Source organism: Dreissena polymorpha, chromosome 15, assembly GCF_020536995.1.
Source record: "Dreissena polymorpha isolate Duluth1 chromosome 15, UMN_Dpol_1.0, whole genome shotgun sequence".
Classification (NCBI taxonomy): domain Eukaryota; kingdom Metazoa; phylum Mollusca; class Bivalvia; order Myida; family Dreissenidae; genus Dreissena; species Dreissena polymorpha.
In genome coordinates, this window is record NC_068369.1 from 8,596,765 (window position 1) to 8,619,293 (window position 22,529).

Genomic DNA, 22,529 nt, shown 5'->3' on the forward strand with positions numbered 1-22,529 from the left:
TAATAACTTGTGTAGCTATCCTCAAGAGTGTAGTGATGTGTAATCACATTGACCACGGAGTTCAGAGCAGGAAGCCGTGCTTGGCAGACATCTGTGTCATTTATAATATTCTTTGTGTCTTTCTTTGTCAAAAGGTATTTTCAAGTATTTGTCTTTTTGCTCAAATGATTTGTCAGAGTTGTTTCGCACATATTTCTTCACATACATTTCTGATCTTATTCCTCAAACCGAATTTGTAGTGTTCGAACTTTGGTCTAATATCTTTTTTAACATTTTATCACTATTCTTTGTTTGCACTTGATCAGTCACATAATTAACGTTAAAATCTCACCGATGGACGAACGAGACCTGTAAGAGTCAGTGAATAAGTAGAAGTCAGAACCACATTCTGGTAAGTGAGCTGTGTGAATGGGTACAAGAATATGTAATGTAATGTTCAGTTGTCAGTGGACGCAGTTCATGACGCGAAGAATTCGCAATGGCATTGGTACTGGATCCATTCCTAATTGGGTGAAAAAAATCACTGACTAATTATCATGTACATTATGATGTAAATAGGGTTTGGATTGTCATTCCATTATTAAAGTACTGTTTATTTTTATGATGCACATGGAAATCAAAAGTTTTATTTGTATGAATTGATTTATGAGACTTAATATGTAAGGATTTATTGAATTTGAAAATATTATTTGTTTGTCATTGATGATGATACTAAGGCTTGGTGTAATGAGGGGTGTATAACAAGCTAAGATTTTATAAAACGCCGAACAGAAATCACTTCATCTAGTGGTCTCACTACTCCCTAATTTCAGCTCAGGGAGAAGTCACTTCTCCCTCATGTTTGAACCTAGGCTGAGCCCTGCTTTTCAGCAAGTGTTTGAACAAATTAATTAGGTCATCTGGAGTCCAGACTGGACTGAGTGACCTACTTTTCAATATTAATGGAGACAACTCGTTAGCAGTGGAATCAAGTTTCAGTAACACTGCAGTGATGAAATTATCTTCAAGAAAGTAGTGTAGACGGTTAAGAGTTCATCAACTGAAAGCAATATATCAGACGAAAACACAATGCGGCAATTTTACACTAAATTGCCAAATTATCTCCCTTGAGTGCAACAATAAAAATACTAAAACAATCGTTAATCAAACATTCTTTAAAATTAAAATGTTACAATTTTAAATAAAATAGATACAGGAAATTATTTTTACCAGAAGTCATGATAAGGGATCGTTATTAAGGATCACGCCAATAAAAAGTGCGCCTAAAATTTCAGCCGGAAGGACATTTTGATCGCTTGAGTTGTTGTTGTAGACAAAACGTTCAATGAGATACACCCTAGTATTCGAGGTTACATATCATCTAAGGACCACTTCTGGTATATTTCTACGAGGGGGGGAGGCTTCAGAAGTGATCCGCGATGGCTTTTTTAAAACCCTCGACTGTCTGTTTGCGCACCACACTATCGTCCAGATGATGGTTCCACAACACAAATGTGTTTCCCCGAAAAAATAGTTTGTGTACTAGTTTGTTTGAGCACTAGGAATTTTGAATGCACGAGAGTTATTTGTAATATAATCGGTCTAAAATGTTCGACGATGTTTAGTTTTTACTTTGACAGTTCTTCGTTGCGGTTTATTTGTAACACATACTTCTTCTTTGGATTTGTAGTTATTCGTTACAAAACGTGCACCAAGACGTTGAACTTATTCGATTTTGTCAATATCCTTTTTAAGAAAGGGGCCCCATATGATTGAATCACATTTAAGTTGAGATCGAACCAATGCGATAAAAGCTATTTAACGACATTCTAGGGGACAGTGTTTTAAATTCCTTCCAAGAAACCCGATCGTTGAGTTCGCCATTTTGCTAATGTTTTTTTATATGATTCGACCAAATTAAGTCATTTGATATGAGTAATCCGAGGTATGGATTAGAGTCTACATGTTTCAATATTGTTTTATCCAACTCGTAGAAATACAAACTTTTACTTTTAACACTTAGAATGTAACACTTTTTTGCATTAAATTTCATACCCCAGGTTGATGCCCAAACTTCTAGTGAAGCTAAATATTCTTGTAATTTTACATGATCCGAGATGTTACGTATTTGACGGTATAATAAACAATCATCCGCAAAAAGTCTAACCTGTTATTCTACACTGAGTGGCAATTAAGTCGTTGATATGACATAAAAACATTATCGGACCGAGTACAGTCCCCTGTGTGACGCCCGTTTCAACGTGATACTTTACCTTCAACTACAACTTTCATAGATCTGTCTTTACGTAAGGATGACAACCAGGACAGTAAGTGACCTTGAACTCCGTAGTGTGACATTTTTTTGTAATAGACGACCATGTGGCACAGTATCGAACGCCTTAATAAAATCCAAAATTGCAATATCAACTTGTTGTTTCTTTTCAAATGATGTTAGTAGATCATGCATAGTTATTAATAATTGCGTCTCTGTAGAATAGCCGGATCTAAATCCATGATTTAAATGTGTACACTATGTTTATCAAAATGTTTTAAAAGGTGGCTAGATATAATATGTTCAAGAATTGTGCATGTCACTGATGTTTGGCTTATTGGCCGGTAGTTCACAGCTGAATGCTTGTCCCCATTCTTAAATACAGTCGCCACATTCGCGTCCCTCTAGTCCTGGGGTAGTTTACCAGTGTTTAACGAATACTGAAAGATTTCACTCAAGCCCGTCGACAGTTCATTTGCACAAGTTTTTAAATCAATATTCGGGATGCTATCGGGTCCACAAGCTTTAGACACATTAATATTTAAAATTGTTTCAATACACCTTTTGAGTTAATTTGAAGATGAGGTATCGTTGGAAAAGGTTGAGAATTTAAGAGTTCTTGTACCGCAGTACCATTGTATATTGTAAACACAGATTGAAATTACGTCAGTAAAAATTCTGCCTTTTCTTTGGCATCAGATAATAAGTTAGCTTTGTTTTTTAATGGTGCCACTCCGATGTTATCTTGTTTCTTATATTTTATATAGTTCCAGAAGGGTTTAGAGTCATGCTCGTCCATACAGTCCTGTATTATTTTATTTACATGATCCCATTCTGCTCTACGGAGGTTTTGTTTGCATTCTTTTTGATATTGTTTGAAACGGCCCCAATGTATCACTATTGACGTTTTAAAGATTACACAAAATTGGATACCAATACGGTAGCATTTTAAAACGGCATATTTCCCAATCATGTTTCTTGACTTTAGTGGTTTATATTTTACTCAGATTGGGACTTATATGGAAAATACGGGTATGCTCAAATACTACCCACATATAGCCCATATTAAAACACGGGGGAATTATTTGAAATGTATTTATTTTGTGAAAACGTATTGTAGTTGCACTAGCTTGTAAGAAAACGGCTTCAAACAGTTTTTTGTTATCTTCAAACTTTATTTTATAAAACTTTGGGTATATAATTCAATACCCTTATGGGCTCCCTAACGGTCATATAAGGGTCTAACAATATCACACAACAGCAACGCGAAATTAAATTAGAAACACAAATCTTTCTGCAGCGCCAACAATTAAAAACAAAAGGTTAGTTCAATAATTTTACATGCATATTATATCATATGCTTCATTTATAACGTTGATTAATCACACTATCAGTATGCTATAAAACAATACATGCACCTATTGGTTTTTGAGATCAATTGATAACACATTTTTCTCGATAGTATACACGGTCCTCTGATACATTTGTTATGTATTTACGAAATGTCAATGTTTCCAAATTTTGTTAATTTATGACTATTTGTTTGAATATGTTTTTATGACGCGATAATAATTTAACGCACTGCGTACATATTTAAGGTATTTTGTTAAAAGTGATATTTTCTCAATTAAGTACAAAGGCACCACATATATTATAAAGTTCAAGAAATCATTTTACAACCAACTCAAGACCATGCGAGACAAATATATGTCAAAATTACAACAAATGGTGTCAAAATCCAAAACTTAACCACCATATTCACTGTGGTTGTTAAAAAAATGAGAGTCTTTAAATCTCGTTTGAGTATAATATGGCGGAAAGCTCAAATATAATTATATTGGCAGCCCATATAGGGGTCCATTTGCAGCCCATAAAGAGTACAGATGCAGCCAAAAAATTGTATTTTTATCCCATTTCGTTACCTATCTGGGTCCCACGTGGTTTCTGACAGCAAAACCATAACTGGACCCATATGGGTTACCAAAACGGGACCATATCGGTTGTCCGTATTGGACTTATATGAGTCTACTATGTCTTGCTTGGTGGGAATATATGATATGATGCTACTTTTAAAGTCCCGCATCCGTTTCATGTAGAAGTAATTGAACAACATTGGTATTGTAGTTCGCGATGTTCTTGTCTCTTATTATGTAATAAGTCAATGGATTTAGTTTTTGAAGCTAACTGGAATGAAGATGTTTCTTATCCTCTGCCGAGATTTTAACCTTCACGTGCTTAATTGGTTCCCTTTAAGATGGGAACCAACCCAAAAGTGAAAGCAAAATTTTTTTTGGATAGGAATTATTATACCGTTTAATTCTCTGTGTTTTTCATTTTTTACTGAACATATTTTGAATAAGTAAAATAATGTCAGTCAACACGGTGAGTATTTGTGCTTTGTGTGTTTTGTACTTTCTATTGTTGTTAAAATATCATTTGAACTTATCGTGCACAGAGGTGTTCGTACCCGTACTAAAACTACTATTGATCTTTCACGAGCAATATGAAAATGAATGTTATGAATATTACACTAAAAAACAATCTATATTCTAGTTGAAAATGTATTATACAAAACATGCACAGTGACTGAGTTACTTTTGTTTGTTCAAAAGTAAACAAACTTAGACATGTAAACAGTTGTTTTTTTATAAACTTGTGTTGGTAATATATTTGTTTTTAATAACCAACATTAATTTTATGTTTCTTTTTGCATTTGTAAAAGAATCAATAGAAGCCTTATTTTTGACTTTTAAACAATTGAAAATACCCCACACCAGTATAAATACCTGAGGACAAGTGGCATTTTAATATAATCTTGTACACAAACAATGAATTACTTTATTTTAAGCATTTTCTTCCATAAAATCGATTAATTATCGATTACAGCCAAGAGATAGTCCCTTCATGCTTGACCACTCATGTATTCTTACGCTAGTTTATAAAACAGCTGATTCGCGCTTTTTGGTCACAGTATTGTTTGACACGATCAATATCTTATTGATTAGAAATTTTTGCCACACCTGCCCACCCCTTTTTGATGTGTGTTTGTATATGTCTGCTTTATATGTTTTGTATGTTTACAGGCCTTTTTCGCTCCATTTTGGGAAAACGCCACAATGGAATTTTGGGAATTTCACGTCATGAACCTCCATTTTGGGAAAAAAATTCATCGCAAAACTGGCTCAATTGGGAAAATTAATCGCACGTTAATAGTGTTTCTTATATTTCAAAGAAGCTGTTAACTGGTAAATAACAACTATTTTGATAACATATTAAAATTTTACAAAATATTATGAACATGTGTGATAAGTGCAGCTTTTTTTATATGATTTTGGGTAAAGGGCCTGGCCTTTTTTGAGGGTAAAAAATCGCGCGAAACGCCGTATTCTCGGGAAAATAAGGAAAGTCTTAAATAATCAATTTAACATATTTTACTGTTTTTAAAACAAATTCGAGGCAACAAATAATTTAATTATGCAATATTTTTCTATTTTCTACACTGGATCAGGTTAACTTATATATTTAAAGGTTTAAAAAAAAATTTTTTTTTAAATTGTATTTTTTTTTGGAATTGGGAATTTTTTTTTCAATTGGGAGAAAAACAACCAGATTTGCATTGGGAATGGGGCCGATATTCGGACCCGTGGCATAGGGTGGAAAAGGCCTGGTTTATTAGTAGGTGTAGTTTGCTAAATGTTTTGTTTATTGTGTATAATTAGTATTTGTATAGTTCGGCATGCAAAATTTATGTGGATAGTGATAGCCGTTATTGTTACCTGTTTTAGGTTGTGTAAGCAGGAATTGATCGACGGATTTGAGTTATTTAAGCTAGTGGGCTTAATTATTTAATTGATCAAATTGATTCTATTTGAAATTATGGACAGTTGTATGGAATGTCTTGTATATTTGAGTTTGCAAGTTCTAATGACCTTTGATAATCAGATTATTTATTTGATCAAATTGATTCAATTTGAAATTATGGTCAGTTATATGTAATGTCTTGTATATTTCAGATTACTAGTTTTATTGACCTTTTATTATAATGATCGTGTCACACCTTCAGAACGTTTCAATGATGTTGTTTATTGATCAGTCTTTTTTATAACAAATTAATGATAATCCCTTTATTCTTGAGTAATTAAACCTGGAAATCTTTAATTGTTGGCATGATCTAAGCTTTTGCTTCTTTTTATTAATATAAGGCCAAAATAAAAAATAGGTCCGTTTCTGGTCTCCTTGGGAAAAAAAACAGGGTAGGGATTGTATTTTTTTTATTTATTTATTATTTTTTTTTGGGGGGGGGGGGTACTGAAATGGAAGGCTACTAAAGGTTTTAATAAGAAATACATGTATAATATATATGCTTTGTTTGCTTGATATTACATCTTTTTTTATTTTTGGCGACCCCAATAAAATGTTGAGAGTCGGCGCTGATTCGGGAGACACGGTCGGGCGACCAGAAACGGACCTATTTTTTTTTGGCCTAAAGGAAAGTATTACATGAAACAAATGTGCGGATATCCATTAGTCCTTAATTACACAAAACTAAAGAAACATCAAGGTACCTAAATAAAATTTAATAACTCAAATTTAATTATATTTTTTTGCAATTTTTTTGTGTCATTTCAATATGTCTACTCCATATATAGACAAATTTCCATAATTGATAGTGATAGAGTTCACCAGGGCTCGAATTTAACTTTTTTTTCTACTTGCAAAAAATTGCGAGCAGCTTTAATACCAACTCGCAAAATCAAAAACATTCTCGCAAATTTTGATGGAAACATAAAAAACCCTTGGTTTTTAGTTTAGTTCTATTTAAACAAAATAAAAGTACTTAACATGTATACACATTTTATTTCTGCAACCATACAAAGATATCAGTTCCTTGTACCACAAGGGCCCACATTAGGTTGATTGACCATCTTCATCTATAACAAGTTTTAGTCTTATTTTAAGTTATTTTTTCCACTAATTCACTGTTTTCATAGAAGGATTTAAAATCTGTTTTTTTCTAACTAAACGGTTAACTTTGCTTTATCTTTTGTATTATGTATATTTTGTGTTATTTCCGTCTGTGGGAATAAAGTGACAAGTTATTTTTCGCTTCAATGAACATGTGTGAATAGTCGACTGTTTCACTTCCTTTGTACCAATACCATCCGCGTGTCTGTATATACCAGTCTACATACAAGGTGTGCGCTTACGCATAAGGGTTCTTGGGCGTTCTATAAATTTACCTAAGATTTAGTGATCATGTGTCGAGCAGCATTATACCTACTCATTTCTTTTCACTATTTACTTGCAAAAAAATACTAGTGGCTTAAAACTTGACTCGCATTCGGTATTTTTTACTCGCATTTTGCGAGTGTGCGAGTGTTAATTTCGAGCCCTGTTCAGTGTTCACATTTGATTGTTCTGTGATATTAAAATTGTATGTTTCATGCGATATGATAATATTGTTACTGTACATACATGTATAAAAATACATCAAATAAAACTTAATATTAGCATCTTAATTTGACTTTTAGCATATGTTTAATCAGTATTGACATTACATGATCCCTATTGTTGTGTCGCCTGCTACAAAGTACAAACTGCAACATATAGAGATCACTTCTCCATCGTCTGTTTGTCTGTCACAACTTTTGTCATTCAGAATATGCCTGCAATAAACGTGTATAAGGTCAGGTATCAGGCATAATAACGCACCAGAATGCGCCATTTGATGCTGAAATTTGAAAAAAATTCCGGACCCCACCAACAGGAGGGGGATACCCCCTGTCATACCCACCCCCTCTGCCGCCCCATGGTCAATTTGCTTCCAACGCCCTTGATCAATAATGATTTAAATGTTAAATGATGAGTTTGAAAATTTGAGGATTAGTTAAAATTGGTAAAAACTATTGTGTTTGAATGTGTGTTTGTTTATTTATTGTTTTTATTGCGATTATCTCCTAAATAAGGTCATTTGTTGAATGAACTACATGTTAGCAAATTAAATAACATGTGACTTATGCTTAGCATGTCCGCCAGGCATGTTTACAGTGGAAAATGCGTGATTGTCGAAAATATCCCTATATCGAAAATACCCTATGCGATGATATTACTTCTCCGAACTTTGCTGGGCTTCAGCTTTCATTCTCAATTTTCATGAAATGTGGAAGTGTTTGAAAAGTGGGGATACAATCTTTCAATTTGCCAAAAACAAAAGGACAAAGGGGGATTAAAATCATTATGTCAATAGAGCTGGTCATACAGCACTGCCATTACTTTCCCCATTACAGGTCATGCTAAGTTGAACTTTGAAATAGACAGTTAGGAGGAATGAAGACTACTTGGCATTGTTCTTGATTATTGCCATTTAACTATGCTTCTGCAAAATTAAATGGCAGCATTTAAACAACATTCAAGAATGAGAAAATGGGAGGCAGTAACCTCTGCTGATATAAAGATGTTCTTGTCAGTGGCAATAAATATGAGTCTCATTTACAGGTCAGGTTTGGAATCTCTGCTGTAAACCCTTTACCACTTAAATACATTTCTCCACGCATTTGTAGTACCTTAGAAAGTTAAATTTAATTAAGGTAGCGCACCTCTAATGATTTCCCGCGATTTATTTTACGATCATTGCCGATCTTCAATGATCGGTTATTTCCGAGAGATGCATTTTTTTTTTTTTAAAGTTCGAATTTTGTTATATGTTTACGTTAATCCTTTAAAATAAATTATTTTCACAATAAATATTGACTTTGATCCAAATATCATCTGAAAAAATACGATTTCGCGATTTTCTTCAAAGATTGGCGAGCCTTTTACCTGTTTACTTATGGATACCTAATTTAAGCTTGCACAAATGAGAAGTTATCTGGCCTAGTGGTTAAGGCAATGGACTACTAATCTTTTGGGATCTTCCCGGGCAGGTTCGAATCCTGCTGACATCGCATACTTTTTGCGACACGTTTTATTTCTTTTCTAATGTAATTTGATTTAATGTAGCATATATGCTATGTTTTTTGTTTAATATGTTGAAATTTTTATGCACATCCTTCAATTTTTAAAATTAAAACAACGTTATGGCTAAATTGGGTGATTTACTGCTGAAAATACGAATGATGCATGTTGCATTTTTATTTTTATTTCAAAAAGTAAACGGTAAATCTGTTTATTTCTTGGTATTTTTGCTGTACATAGTGTTTCTATTAAAACTATGTTTAAAAATATAACTTCAATGATACTATTTTGAATTTTATGACACTTTGTTTTTAACCGACCCAATTTTTACTTGGCTGAAATCGCTTACATTTCATGGCGCTCTTTCATAGATAAAAATTTGTAAAAAATAAATGTCTGTAAAAGAATACTTATTTCATCTTGTTTAAATTTTAAACACCTTTACAGCATCTATACACACCAACAGCATGCCCATATTTGGAAATTTGAATGAATTATGGAACTTTTATATACCCCAGGGGTGAAAATAAACTGTACAAAAGCGGAGCTGATGAGCAGCATACAGCATAAAACTGTTGAATACTTGTTGCAAAAGCCATTTTCACCTTGCTTCTAATGGGGGAAAGGGTTAATTGAGATTATGATTTTTTGTAAAAAACTATGTATTTTTATTCAATGTTTAAGTGCCTAAAATTTATAAGGAAGTAAAATGATACAGAACATTACTGGTTTCATAAAGAATTGTATAATTCAATACACCTGTATTAATTGTTAAGTTATCCAAGTTTTTGCCATCTTTGACACAGCCACTTGTACTGCTTCCAAATCTTGTCAAGAAACAAGCATACAGCTGCTAAAATTGTATGCTATTACAAAATATTCATTCACCTGCTTTAGGTATGGAAAAAAAACACACCACCCGGTAGTAAATTTGTTAGCAATTCATGCATCTTTGCTCATTGGTTTAAATTTAGTGCTTCTTCATTATACATGTACATGTACAAGGAAGTGCTTTACACCTCTGTTTAATACTTTAACCTTGCCTTATGGTAAATTAAAAAAAATATGTCAAAAAAAAGAAGTTTAAAACTTAAAGGGATCTTTTCACATTTTGGTAAATTGACAAAATTGAAAAAAGTTGTTTCAGATTCGCAAATTTTGTTTTAGTTATGATATTTGTGAGGAAACAGAAATACTGAACATTTACTATGGTCTTATATAGCCATTATATGCATCTTTTGACGATTTAAAAACCTGAAAATTATAAAGTGAAACGGTTGAATAATTTGGAGAGTTCTGTTGTTGTCGTTCAATTTTGTGAAACTACAAAGATTACTTATATAAAGTTTAAAATACATCGATCATACATACTTGGCAGGATGGCCGAGCGGTCTAATTGGTTTTTACTCCAGGACTCCCGGGGTCACTGGTTCGAGCCCTGCTGCTGGCTACTTTTTTTCCCTTTTTTTAATGTTATTCTTGATTTTTTACTGGAGCTTTTTAGATCCAATGTTTACATTTATCAATATAAATCATTTAATGACAAACTTCAAAACATGCCAAAATCTGTGAAAAGGCCCCTTTAACCCCAAGGAGGAAGTCCTATTCACCAAAGTCTCATCTATAAATTGTATACAAAACAGGGCTTAATGGATGCTGGTATCAAGTGTCTGCAGTTCGCATTGGTAAATCAAGAAAACTCTTTTGCTTTTATGAATTTTTTATTTCCTGTTAAGGCACAAAGTGTTGTCCTTGATTACCCTGCGCAGGCTAATCTCAAGCTAAACTTTAGGCACGTGCAATAAGCCCAGTTTTCCCAAAATGCAGCTCATATAGAAATATTGAATTATTTGAGTTGCGTTCTGAGAAAACTGGGCATAATGCATGTGCATAAAGGGTTGTCCCAGATTAGCCTGTGCAGTCTGCACAGGCTAATCAGGGACGACACTTTCCGCCTTAACGTGGATTTTTGTGTAGAAGAGACTTCCTTTTAATGGAAAATACCATAAAAGCGGAAAGTGTCGTCTCTGATTAGCCTGTCTGGACTGCACAGGCTAATCTGGTAAGACACTTTGCAAACATGCATTATGCCCAGTTTTCTCAGAACACGACTCATTAAAAGCAAGCATATGTTCAATAAAAATAAATCTTGGTTATTGCCTAATTTTTACCTTTTTTTCGGCGTAAGCTGTATTAAGCCAGCTTTTCGCCTTAGCCTGACCTTTGTCAGTGTCCAATAAAATTCAAATAAAATTTCCCGCGGCTAGGTATGAATGAATACACTTCATTTATTCCATTGGCTGATTTGAGTATACCACCAGAACATTGGAAACATATCAGTGTCTTTGTAACACTGTTTTACTGTATGAAACAATTTTATCTCTAATGAAAAGGCTTAATAGATAGAACAGTTTTACACTAAATTCTCAACATCAATACAGTTTGTGCGTACACCTTTTATTTTCAGAGTATTACCAGCGCAAAAGCGTTTATACTTAAAAGGCTATGTTCTCATATTTAGTACTTACTTCCATATTCCTGTCAACATGTTAACATGTAAAGTATAAAGAGCAGTGGAAGCGAGGCCTCACTTTAAAGCATTGCATTTCAACCCGCGAGTTTTCGGGTCAATTCGCGGACATTCAGAGTTTATATACAAGTCATCACCGGAGTTCGCGGCCAGTAAAATAATCGTTATATAATAAAGACGCTATCCGTGAACTAGGTGACCTGGAATTTTCTTTAGACCAGAAATATGTTAAATGAAGATATTCAGCAATATAATTATGGTATGTCAATAATAGATTCTTAATGTTTTTTTAACAATACAATGATAAATATTATTTTTGATAAATTTAACAATAATTATTCCACCATATTGCCTAATGTGCTAAAGTGATATTATGAGCATGTAACAGTTTATAGTTGTCTATCGCAACCGTTGATTATTTTTGATGTTTCTACTTCATATACACTTATATATTTATTAATGCAGCATCAACATACTAAAACAATATACCAGAAAGAGAAAAATAATGCATTTGAATATCAACCGTACTTTCGTTTGACAACTGATCATGCGTTTACGAGTTGAACCTAAATTTAGTTTTAGTGCAGATTTGTTCATACGACACAAAGACACAATATTGTTTTAAGGATCATTTCGGCTTACAGGACTGGGTGGGTCACGTAAGAATATTGAATATAAAATATATTTTTATAAACAACTGGTAGCAAGGTGAGTTGCAGATAATTGATCAGTAACCACATTTTAACTAACTATTTTGACCTGTTAATTCTTTTCAGCTCAATTCAACAGTGCAAAATGCCCATAATATCACTTTAAGCATGAGCACGATGATTCTCGATAATGTTAATAATCGAATCAAATAGCAATGCCCGACAAACCACTAAAACAGGTTTGTTCGAAGAAAGCGCCTATAAATACGGATACTTCTCGTGTGGCCGGTTGACTCATATGTTTAAATTTCACTTCCATTCTTCTTTTGGTTTTCTGTTTTGTATCTTTAGGTTTATGACCAGCAATATGTTATAATGTAAAATAAGCCGTGAAAACTCCCCGTAACATCCCGTACTGCGTGTGATGCAGCTAAGAACTGCACAGAAAAAGACATTCGCTATCCTTGATCTCATTCATTAAACTATTTACGCCGTATATCTTTTTTAAAGATATTTCTTGTTCCAAATATACTGTAAGTTTCTGAAATTCTTAAAAGCCAATGAACACTCAAAATCAACAAATATTTTGTACAATATGTATTTATTCAACACATGTTCATGTACCAAGTGTGCGTGTTTCATTAGATAGATATCGTTGCAGAAATTAAAATGGACTTAATTGTGACACAAAAAATAAAAAATAACTTTGTATCTTGTAAAATCTATGTTACCATACCACATCTAGCGTTCAAATTTTGGCTATAAGGAACACTGATATTTTTATGGGTTAACTTTATTTCATAAAATATTTTACAAAGTATTCGTCGATTTTGAGTATTTAAATGTATGTTAGTTTAATTTTTTTGTAGTTTTTTTTTATTATTCCAAAGGTTTGTTTGTTCATCAGTCTGTTTGCATAGAATTTTAAAGTTTGTAGAGCAAAATATGAAAACTGTCATGGAAATGTATATGTGAAAAATACCTTTTCATGCCCTGTGATTGACAAATTGTTCCTGAGTGACATGTTCTCTTGGGCCGAGCCATTTTTTATGTATAAAATGTGATACATTTTTGGAGCCAGGCCTTTTTCTCTGTCTATTTTGGGAAAAGGTACCTAGCAAAATTGGGATTTTTCGAGTCGTGAAATCTTTCAAATTGGGGAAATAATTTTTCGTATTAAATCTAAATTAAATGTTTTCATACATAGGTATTGTCCTAAAATAAGAAAAGTATTTAAAGGTTTTTTCCATGCAACAGTCATTCTCCACTGCTAGCGTAAGTATGTTTATGATAAAAATACAGACTTTGTTAATGTTATGCTTGAAGTTCAAATAAAATACAAAGCTCGATATGTCAATTAGGATTTATTAATGAATATCACAGTCGAAGGACCTGTGTTCAACATATTATTATTCAAAATTCAAGTTGCCAAATGTCTGAAGGCAGCCATTTTTTGGAACACAGTAACGTTGAAAGTGAAACCAGTCCCCATTTCTCTACCTAAGACCATCATTATCGATTCTCAACCAATTTACAATAAATAATACGTACACATGATTATCACTTGTTGTATACCGGGTACATCACCTGATAATTCTGAATAATCCAGCACTTCAATATTTGAAAACAAATTCTGACTGAAAATGTGTCTTAAAAATTGCATAAACACAACCGTTTGACATTTGTCTGAAGTGTCAAGCTCGCGAAAATTGCATTATGGAACACTCGATATGATGACGTTTTACAGGGTATTCCCATTGGCACACTTATTTAAAACACAGTACCTACCGGGAAACACAATTTTCGGCTTCGGTCATTTCGGTCGGAAATTGGGACTTTTTTTTTAGAATTGGGAAAAAATATGCATATTTGGCATTGGGAATGGGTCCGACTATCGGACCCGTGAGATAGGCAGAAAAGGGCCTGGGAGCAAACTAGCCCTTAAAGACTAAATTTCTGAAACTATTTAATTTAATTTAATCTTGAAAGAAGTCATCATAACAAAGTGTACGTTGTGCAGAACACCATTTTTATGTCCAGTTATCTTTATATTCCTGAATCATTTCCTTTGAACTAAGCCATTGTTATGCATAATATGTTTTAACTTCTACATTGGTCAACGTATTGAATTGAAACTCAGATATGTCACAAAGAAGTGAACAGTCATGTGAACTGCACCTTTTTTATGCACAATGATCAACACGTGCCTAGGTTGTGTGCCCTTGGAACGTAGCACATTTTTACTTCAGCTAAAAATGTTTGTGGTGCTAGCTGCTTCATTTTTCAATTGATTGAATTGAAACTTGTAATATATATCGTCACCATATATCGTCACCATAAAGTTAATATATTGTCAAGAAAGTGATAAGGGTTGATATGGTATTAATATTCACTCTATATCTCGAATTAACTTGCTGCGAATTTTCTTTGCATGTCACAAAATTACAGTTCCTGGTAAGAAAATTTGCAGCGAGTAAAGTTGAGATAAAGGGCGAATATTAAAAGAAATAAACGCTGAATCACTTTCTTACTGCTATGACTGGAAAGTGAGCAGCATTTAAACAATTAATATAAGTAATAAAGGGTATAAAACGGTGAAAAATACCTGTCTCGTCATGGACGTTGCCATCTTGTTTTTCACGTGATTACCCCCTCTGATATAGGAATATTTAATCACTAGGAAGTGTAGATGTGCAAGAAATATTTGTCAAGCACAGTGATGTTTCTGAAGTATGTGACCTTTTGCTTAACCAAAATTGATTATATTCCTGTGTGAAAGTGTTGCAGTGTTGGTTTTTAGTCAGTTTTGTAACAAACTCTCAAGTTTTTAGTGATTGTGGATTTTGTAAAATGAAATAATAACCATGTATGAACCTAATAAAGTTGAAAATGCATAACTGGAACAAGAACAGATAGTGAAACAGTGAACACATGTACCCAGGGGGCCGGCAGAGAGAGGGGAGGTATACTTGACTCAACAACGCTTTCCTAACATATTCATGAAAGTGATGAATGTGGTCCCTAATGCATCATTTAGGTGCTTTCTGGAAAAAATGGTGTTTATGCATGTGTGAAAGGTGTCGTCCTTTTATGGAATTTAATAATTTCCTTGATTAGTCTGTGCTAACAGCACAATCCTAAACCAGATTGTTGTTAAGAACTTTCTCTTTTTAAATGTAAAATACCATACAAGCAGATAGAGTTGTCAGTTACATAAGCCTTTGTTGACTGCTGATTTTTTAATTACATTTACTACAGTGTAATACATAGAATTTGACATTATAGATTAACATACATATTAAATGGGATTATAGTAATTATTTTATGCTTTGCGTTGGTTTATAGAGAAATATCATTGAATTAAAACTGATAATTCACTGTTCCTAACGGTGAAAATTAACAGTGATTTTTTTTATAATTTTCTTGTTTTAATGGAACTAATTGTTTTATTCCCCATTGGGACCCCCAATTTTGCCAAGGGTGACTACTGTGCAATCGAATGTTTACATACTGATTAGCTTCACTTGAACATACATGTACATTACTGTAATGTTCGTCTGCTTTAAATAGCCAATAAATATTTATTGTTGAAATGATGTGATCGGTTTTGTTTCTACTTACTTCTTACTTAAAAACTTGCATTATATTGCATTATAAATAAAAATACACTTATTTATAAATATATATTTTCTTGCGAACTTTGTGCAACAAGTATTGCATTTTGGGAAATCAGATTGACCCGTATGACAAAAATAAAAAAAATATCATTCATAAGCATATAATAAAAAGAAAAATTGTTTGATTTGGTAGAATATCGATTTTAATTCACTTGTGATCATAGAAAAAATATATTTTCTATGATCACTTGTAAATAAAAATAGATATTCCATTAAATCAAACAAATAACCTTTTTTTAGCTCACCTGAGCACAACATGCTCATGGTGAGCTTTTGGGATCGCCTTTTGTCCGTCGTGCGTGCATCGTCAACATTTTACCTTGTAAACACTCTAGAGGCCACATTTCTTATCCGATCTTCATGAAACTTGGTCAGAACATTTTTCCCGATGATACCTCGACTGAGTTCGAAACTGGGTCATGCTGGGTCAAAAACTAGGTCACTAGGTAAAAGAATAGAAAAACCTTGTGAACACTGTAGAAGTCACATTTGATGCCCAATCTTCATGTTAATTTTGCCAAAATGTTTGTGTTAATGGTATGTTGGTTGAGTTCAAAAATTGTTCCGGTCCGTTGAAAAACTTGGCCACCAGGGGGCAGGGCAGTATTCCTTATATGGCTATATAGAAACCTTGTGAACACTCTAGAAGTCACAATTTTTGCCCAATCATCATGAAACTTGGTGAAAACATTGGTTTTATTGATATCTTGGATGAGTTCGAAAATGGTCCAGATTGGTGAAAAAACATGGCTGCCAGGGGGCGGGGCAGTTTTCTCTAAATGTATATAGTGAAAACATTTGAACACTCTAGACACTCTAACACATTTTTGGTCCAATCTTCATAAAATTTGGTCAGAACATTTTTTTCCTGGATACGACAGTTGAGTTTGAAAATGGTTCAGATCGGTAAAAAAACATGGCTGCCAGGGGGGGGTCTTTTTCCTTATTTTTATATAGTACAAAAGCTTGTGAACACTCTAGAAGTCACATTTTTGCCTAATCATCATGAAATTTGGTCAAAACATTGGTTATGTGGATACCTCGGACGAGTTTGAAAATAGTCGTGAACATTTGAAAAACATGGCCATAATAACAGAGGATTATTATGTTGATGATTGGTTGGGGATGAAGTGCAACAAACGTATTTTTGCCATCTGAAAACCCTTTATTAAATAATCTCAAAATTTTAAGTAGTAATATTGATTTCACAGAAAATTACTTAGGGGAGAAACAACTGTATATAACAGTTTAGAGTCAGGCCCCAAATTCCTGTGCTGGCCACTTTTCACACATTTTGTTGCATTTAATTTAATGACCGCAGACCAATGAAATAACCATTAGCCACAGCAGGTACCTCATTATCTCTGACAGTTGCTTGATGCCTAACCCCTTGTTTACAGCCCTTTGCAGTGAACAGCATGGAACAGCAATTGCTATACAGTGGTATCAATAGAGAGATAAACACATACCGTAATTACTCTATGTTTTCGGACACTCTAAGTTTTCGGACACCCCCTTTTTAAGAAAAAATAATTATTTTTCGTGACTCTTAATTTTCGGACACACGAGTTTTCGTCCATAATTAATGTCTCTAAGTTTTCGGACAGTATATTTTACAGCGCTATTTTACCAAATGTCGGTCCTGTTTTCGATATCTAATGACACTTCGATCATGGGGTTTTACAACCAGATTAACATCATAAAACATGGCAGGTGCATGCCTGAGGGCAACGGACCATTACATATGCGTTATTGACTAAATAAACTTGTAAACCGGTATTAAACAATGGTTTCGCCCGATAGCATAAGCTTTATGACAATTACCAGGGGTAGTGCCAATTAACAGTTCCATTATCTACCGCAATGGTACAACCCCATATCAGTAATATAACTGTGACAAATACTAAACGCTTCGAAGTGTGATGCACCCTATTGCAAGTTTCATGAACAATGGAAGGTGTTAGACAACAAATATCGGAAATGAACAAACAAAGAATTCATAGTTTGCTTTTGTATTGCGTTAATTACAGGTTCATACTAGCGTGTATCGGTACATCACATGCTCATCTTTGAACACGTTGGTTAAAGTACAACCTTGTAGTAACTTTCTGTCACATAAATGAAGCATTTAAAATAATTTAAATGCAGTGCAAACATATATAACTGTAATTTATACTTTGTGGCATGGTATTTTACAAGCGCGTGCTATTACTGGTAGTCGTTGATACAATTGACGCTATTTTCGGACACTTCAATTTTCGACTCTAAGTTTTCAGACACCTGTACTTTGTGAATATTTTTCGTATCTAAGTTTTCGGACACAAAAATAAATACTTATTTTTACTTGTCCGAAAACATAGAGTAATTACGGTACATCTGTCTGGCATTTATTTTCGTATAAAAATCAGCATGCTGACTGCATAAAAAGAACATTGAAGCAAGCTCTTGAAATAGCAAAATTATGTACTTATATATTTCCAAGAAAGGTTTATACAATATATATAAATTTAATGGGCGTGATATTTCATATTTCTTAGCTTTAAGTACAGTGATGCCTGATTGAACTTACTCAATATGGCTATTATTTAACTTATAACTATCACAAAGTTCCAGTCAGTATATTATGAATATCAAGAAGAAAAAGTAAAGATATGTACGTAAAAATATCCTTTACAGCTTAGGCAACTGTTGTCAAAATTCAATTATATTGATCAATAAAAAATAGAGTGAAATATTCTCCAACTTTACTATTGAACATTTATTGACAAAAAACTATCGTGTCTGCATGTACACATATCATATCACAGATATACTTTGTTTAAGAATTAAAGAGATAGAGAAAATGTACTTAAAACCAACTATTTACGATACTTATGATATTAAATGCAGCTTGTATTTGAGAATAAATTTCACAATTAAAATGCATTTTAGTTTTGCATTGGTTGTAAATAAAGAGTAGAAGCGTAGAGGAATTGTTTACAAACAACACTAACAAATGTGAATAATTAACAAAAATTAACTCTTAAATGAAGTATGAAATTTCATTTTAAATCATAAATACAGATTGATATACAAAAGTCATGTAGGCCTACATGGACGTCATTGGACGATATGTGAAATACAGTATTATGTGAAAATAAGAAATACCATTATTCTAATTAATTCTATATACAGACGTATGTCATGTATGATATGTGAAATGCAGTATTACTTGAAAATCAGAGTATCATTGTTCTAAGTAACTTTGAATGGAAAAACAGTGAAAACGTATTTTAATAATAGAGCACACTAAGTCTGTACTACCGCCTGTCTGCTCAGCACTCGTCCTCTTTTGAAGATTTTACACTAAATAATCAAACTATAAAGCGCAAGTTAAGTATGTACGCTCGTCTGTATGAAGTACTTTTATTATTTTGAACTCCACCTTCCCAGAATAGTTTAGGTCCTTTGGGTCTCAGGTGAGCGCCTTAGGGCCCATGGCCCTCTTGTTTTAAACTTTCAATTAAGAATTTAGTGAAGTCATGTGGGAAAATATATAGAGGATATTTGTTGGATTCGGTGGATTATCGATTTTTATTCAAGAGTGATCATAGAAAATATATATTTTTTCTATGATCAAGAGTGAATTGAAATCGATATTCCACCAAATGCAACAAATTTTCTTTTTATTTTATGCTTTTTTTTCCACTGTTTATATACATTGTTAAAGAGTTTAACTAAAGAATTTCGCTGGGATAATGACATCATTTCGTAAAAAAATATTACTTCACAGTAAACAGTGAAAATTATCGATAATTTTCACTGTTTGAAACAGTGAAATTATCAGTTTTAATTCACTGATATTTCACTATAAACCACTGGAAAGCATAAAATAAATGCTTTTTATATTTCAAACAGGTAGGAATTTCATTCCCAAAATTGACCCCCCCCCCAAAAAAAAACCCCACAAAACCCACTAGTAGTTTATATTTGAAGGTTAGATAAAAGCCTGTCCCTGTAAATATACACATTCGCCAGTGACAGAATAAAATGTCTATCTATTTGTTGATTTCCATAAGTTATTAGTATTGATTACGGTAGCTTTTGCAGTTATTTTGTGCTATCACATGATGGTAACATCTTTATCAATACAATTCAAGGTCCCATCATCCCGTGTTGAGTGGAAAGAGTGTGTTGACCTCAAAGTGCTATGTATAGTTATTACATTAAAGGGTTACTGCCCATTTTAATTGTAACCAGTTTTTAGCATAGGTGCAACGCCTTACCCGATCAAAAATCAGACAAAATTTTTATTTAATATACTGTGAAACCATTATTAATTGTCAGGCATTAATTTTCATAAATTTCGTCAGTCGACCGATCGGCGAATTTAAGATCCTAACGAACAATCATGCTCTATGTTTGAACAAAAACAAACACCAAGTTGAACAATATTTTAAAACTTTACCGTAGACATGAGGCATTAAATTCCAACATAATCCATGCAGACATTCACTGCTGTTTCGTAATCAAGATTAATCCGGTTGTGACACAAAGGGATGTAGATTACACAAGGTACTTAACTGACACGTGACACTTCTTTAAAACGCGTGTGCATTACAGCTGTATCGAATGCGTTGACTTCGTTTATGTAGAATGGTTATGAATTAGCGCTAATTGTTTATAACTTTATTACCCATTAGGTGCATTGTGTTTTTCAGGGGTGTCGCATATTAGCCATCACGCAGCGAATGCCGATGAAAGACAATAAATCAAACGAAAAGATGACGATGTGTGATCAACATGCGTATTTATCACAAAAATAAAGAATATTTTAATTGCTGTTTGTTGTTTGATTGTTTGCGTTTAACCACACTTATTACTATTTTATATGTATCAATTTATTTATTTTTAAATTATTGACATTATTGATTTATATACCGGTAGTTTACTATTTAAGAACAAACACACACATAGAGTTTCTAATTTTAATGTTGATATCAGAATAAAAAAAGCATTTTATTTGAAAAAAAAACCTACTTAACAAACTGGAACCTCTTTCGTATAACACAAACAGTTTTAAAACGGTATTGACAGCATTTTAATAAAAATCATACCAACTAGAACACATACCCAATTGGCAATTGGCTTCGTTGTTACAAACACTTGTTAACAGTTATTCGATCCCACTTGTCCGCTTATCATAACAATGAACGTGTTCATGGCATACATTTAGAGGGTCCATTACTGTCCCTAGACTAGTTAATTGGCATGTGACAAACAGGCCCCACCTCCTGCAGTGATTCTCAAGTGTGTTCCCCGCATTCGTACCACGATTTTTTGCAACTGCGATTGATCGCGAATATGTATTATACACAATTCGGATATTGACTGACGCATTTTTTAAAAATTCAAAATCAGAAATCGGCGAATTTAAGTGCTGACGAAATCGTCATTTTTATAAAAATGACGAAATTTTGTGCTGTCGAAAATAAATGGTTTCACAGTAGTATATGGTAATTCTACAATTTTTTATTTGGAAACATTTTTCTAACGTTTTCTTCCAAGAATATTGCTGACACCGTTTTTAGTGAATTTTTCTAAGACCGTTTTATGTCAAAAAATCTTCTTATAACCTAAAACAAATTTCGTTCGTAAAACAATTCTATCTGCACTATAAATCTCAATATCCTACGCAGTCGTCTCCCTTATACTAGAAGTTACTGACCGGGCGAAGCAAGGGAAGTAACTGCTGTGAGGAGTTTCTATAAAAATCTGCATTCAGAAATCTGTATTCAGAACTAAATCTGTTGTGCACGTCTGCATCTTACGCTTACCACAATTTTACGAAAAATTCTTGACGCAGAAGAATAGGGTAGCGTCTATTTTCATTTGTGAAAAGAATAGTTCGATACAGATCTGTCCGTGCTTAAATTTTGAAAGGCTTGGGTAATTATTTTTCATAAGCGTTTCAAACACTGATGTAAATGGAAAGATTATCTATTTAAATAGTCGGTAATTGTTTGAAATTACCGACTATTTTTTTCCGAATGAAAAAGTCGTTCTGTCTCGCACATATAAATGATAACATTCATTACCACATTGTACAAATATCTCTCAGGAGCATTTAATTGTTATGAGTTACTTCATCTTTTCATTACACAAACAACGGACACATCTGTAGGAAACTATTCTTGTCCAAATTAAAACAACAACAGAAATAACATCCAGCCAAAAATAACATTTACATCCGGGCATTTACTTTCTCGCAAAATACCAAGCTCACTGCCAAAAATAACATTTACATCCGGGCATTTACTTTTTCGCAAAATACCAAGCTCACTTAATACGTGTTTCTGATGTTCCGATTGTTATAGGAAGATTTGCAATATTTCCTCACTTCCTGTTTCATTATTTTTACTTAATCTTAAAAATAACTTTTCTTCTTGATAGCCTTTTAGTTTTTCATTCAGTCAACTGTTCCCTTA

The 22,529-nt window shown here is 33.2% G+C and overlaps 2 protein-coding genes across 6 annotated transcripts in view; one reads left to right on the forward strand and one right to left on the reverse strand.

Moving 5' to 3' along the window:
- LOC127861072 (uncharacterized) overlaps positions 1-1,327 on the reverse strand; it is an 81,658-nt gene extending 80,331 nt beyond the window's left edge. For all 4 annotated transcript variants that reach the window (XM_052399439.1, XM_052399441.1, XM_052399440.1 and 1 more), the window contains exon 1: positions 1,210-1,327. In XM_052399439.1, the coding sequence (XP_052255399.1) occupies positions 1,210-1,219 (10 nt within the window). In that variant the 5' untranslated portion in view covers positions 1,220-1,327. The remainder of the gene's footprint in view (positions 1-1,209) is intronic.
- Positions 1,328-4,520: 3,193 nt separating this feature from the next.
- Positions 4,521-22,529, forward strand: part of LOC127860115 (steroidogenic acute regulatory protein-like) — a 78,881-nt gene continuing 60,872 nt past the window's right edge. The window contains exon 1 of one of the 2 annotated variants that reach the window (XM_052397938.1): positions 4,521-4,633. In XM_052397938.1, coding sequence (XP_052253898.1) covers positions 4,619-4,633 — 15 coding nt within the window. In that variant the 5' untranslated portion in view covers positions 4,521-4,618. The remainder of the gene's footprint in view (positions 4,634-22,529) is intronic. The other variant, XM_052397939.1, reaches the window with a different exon arrangement.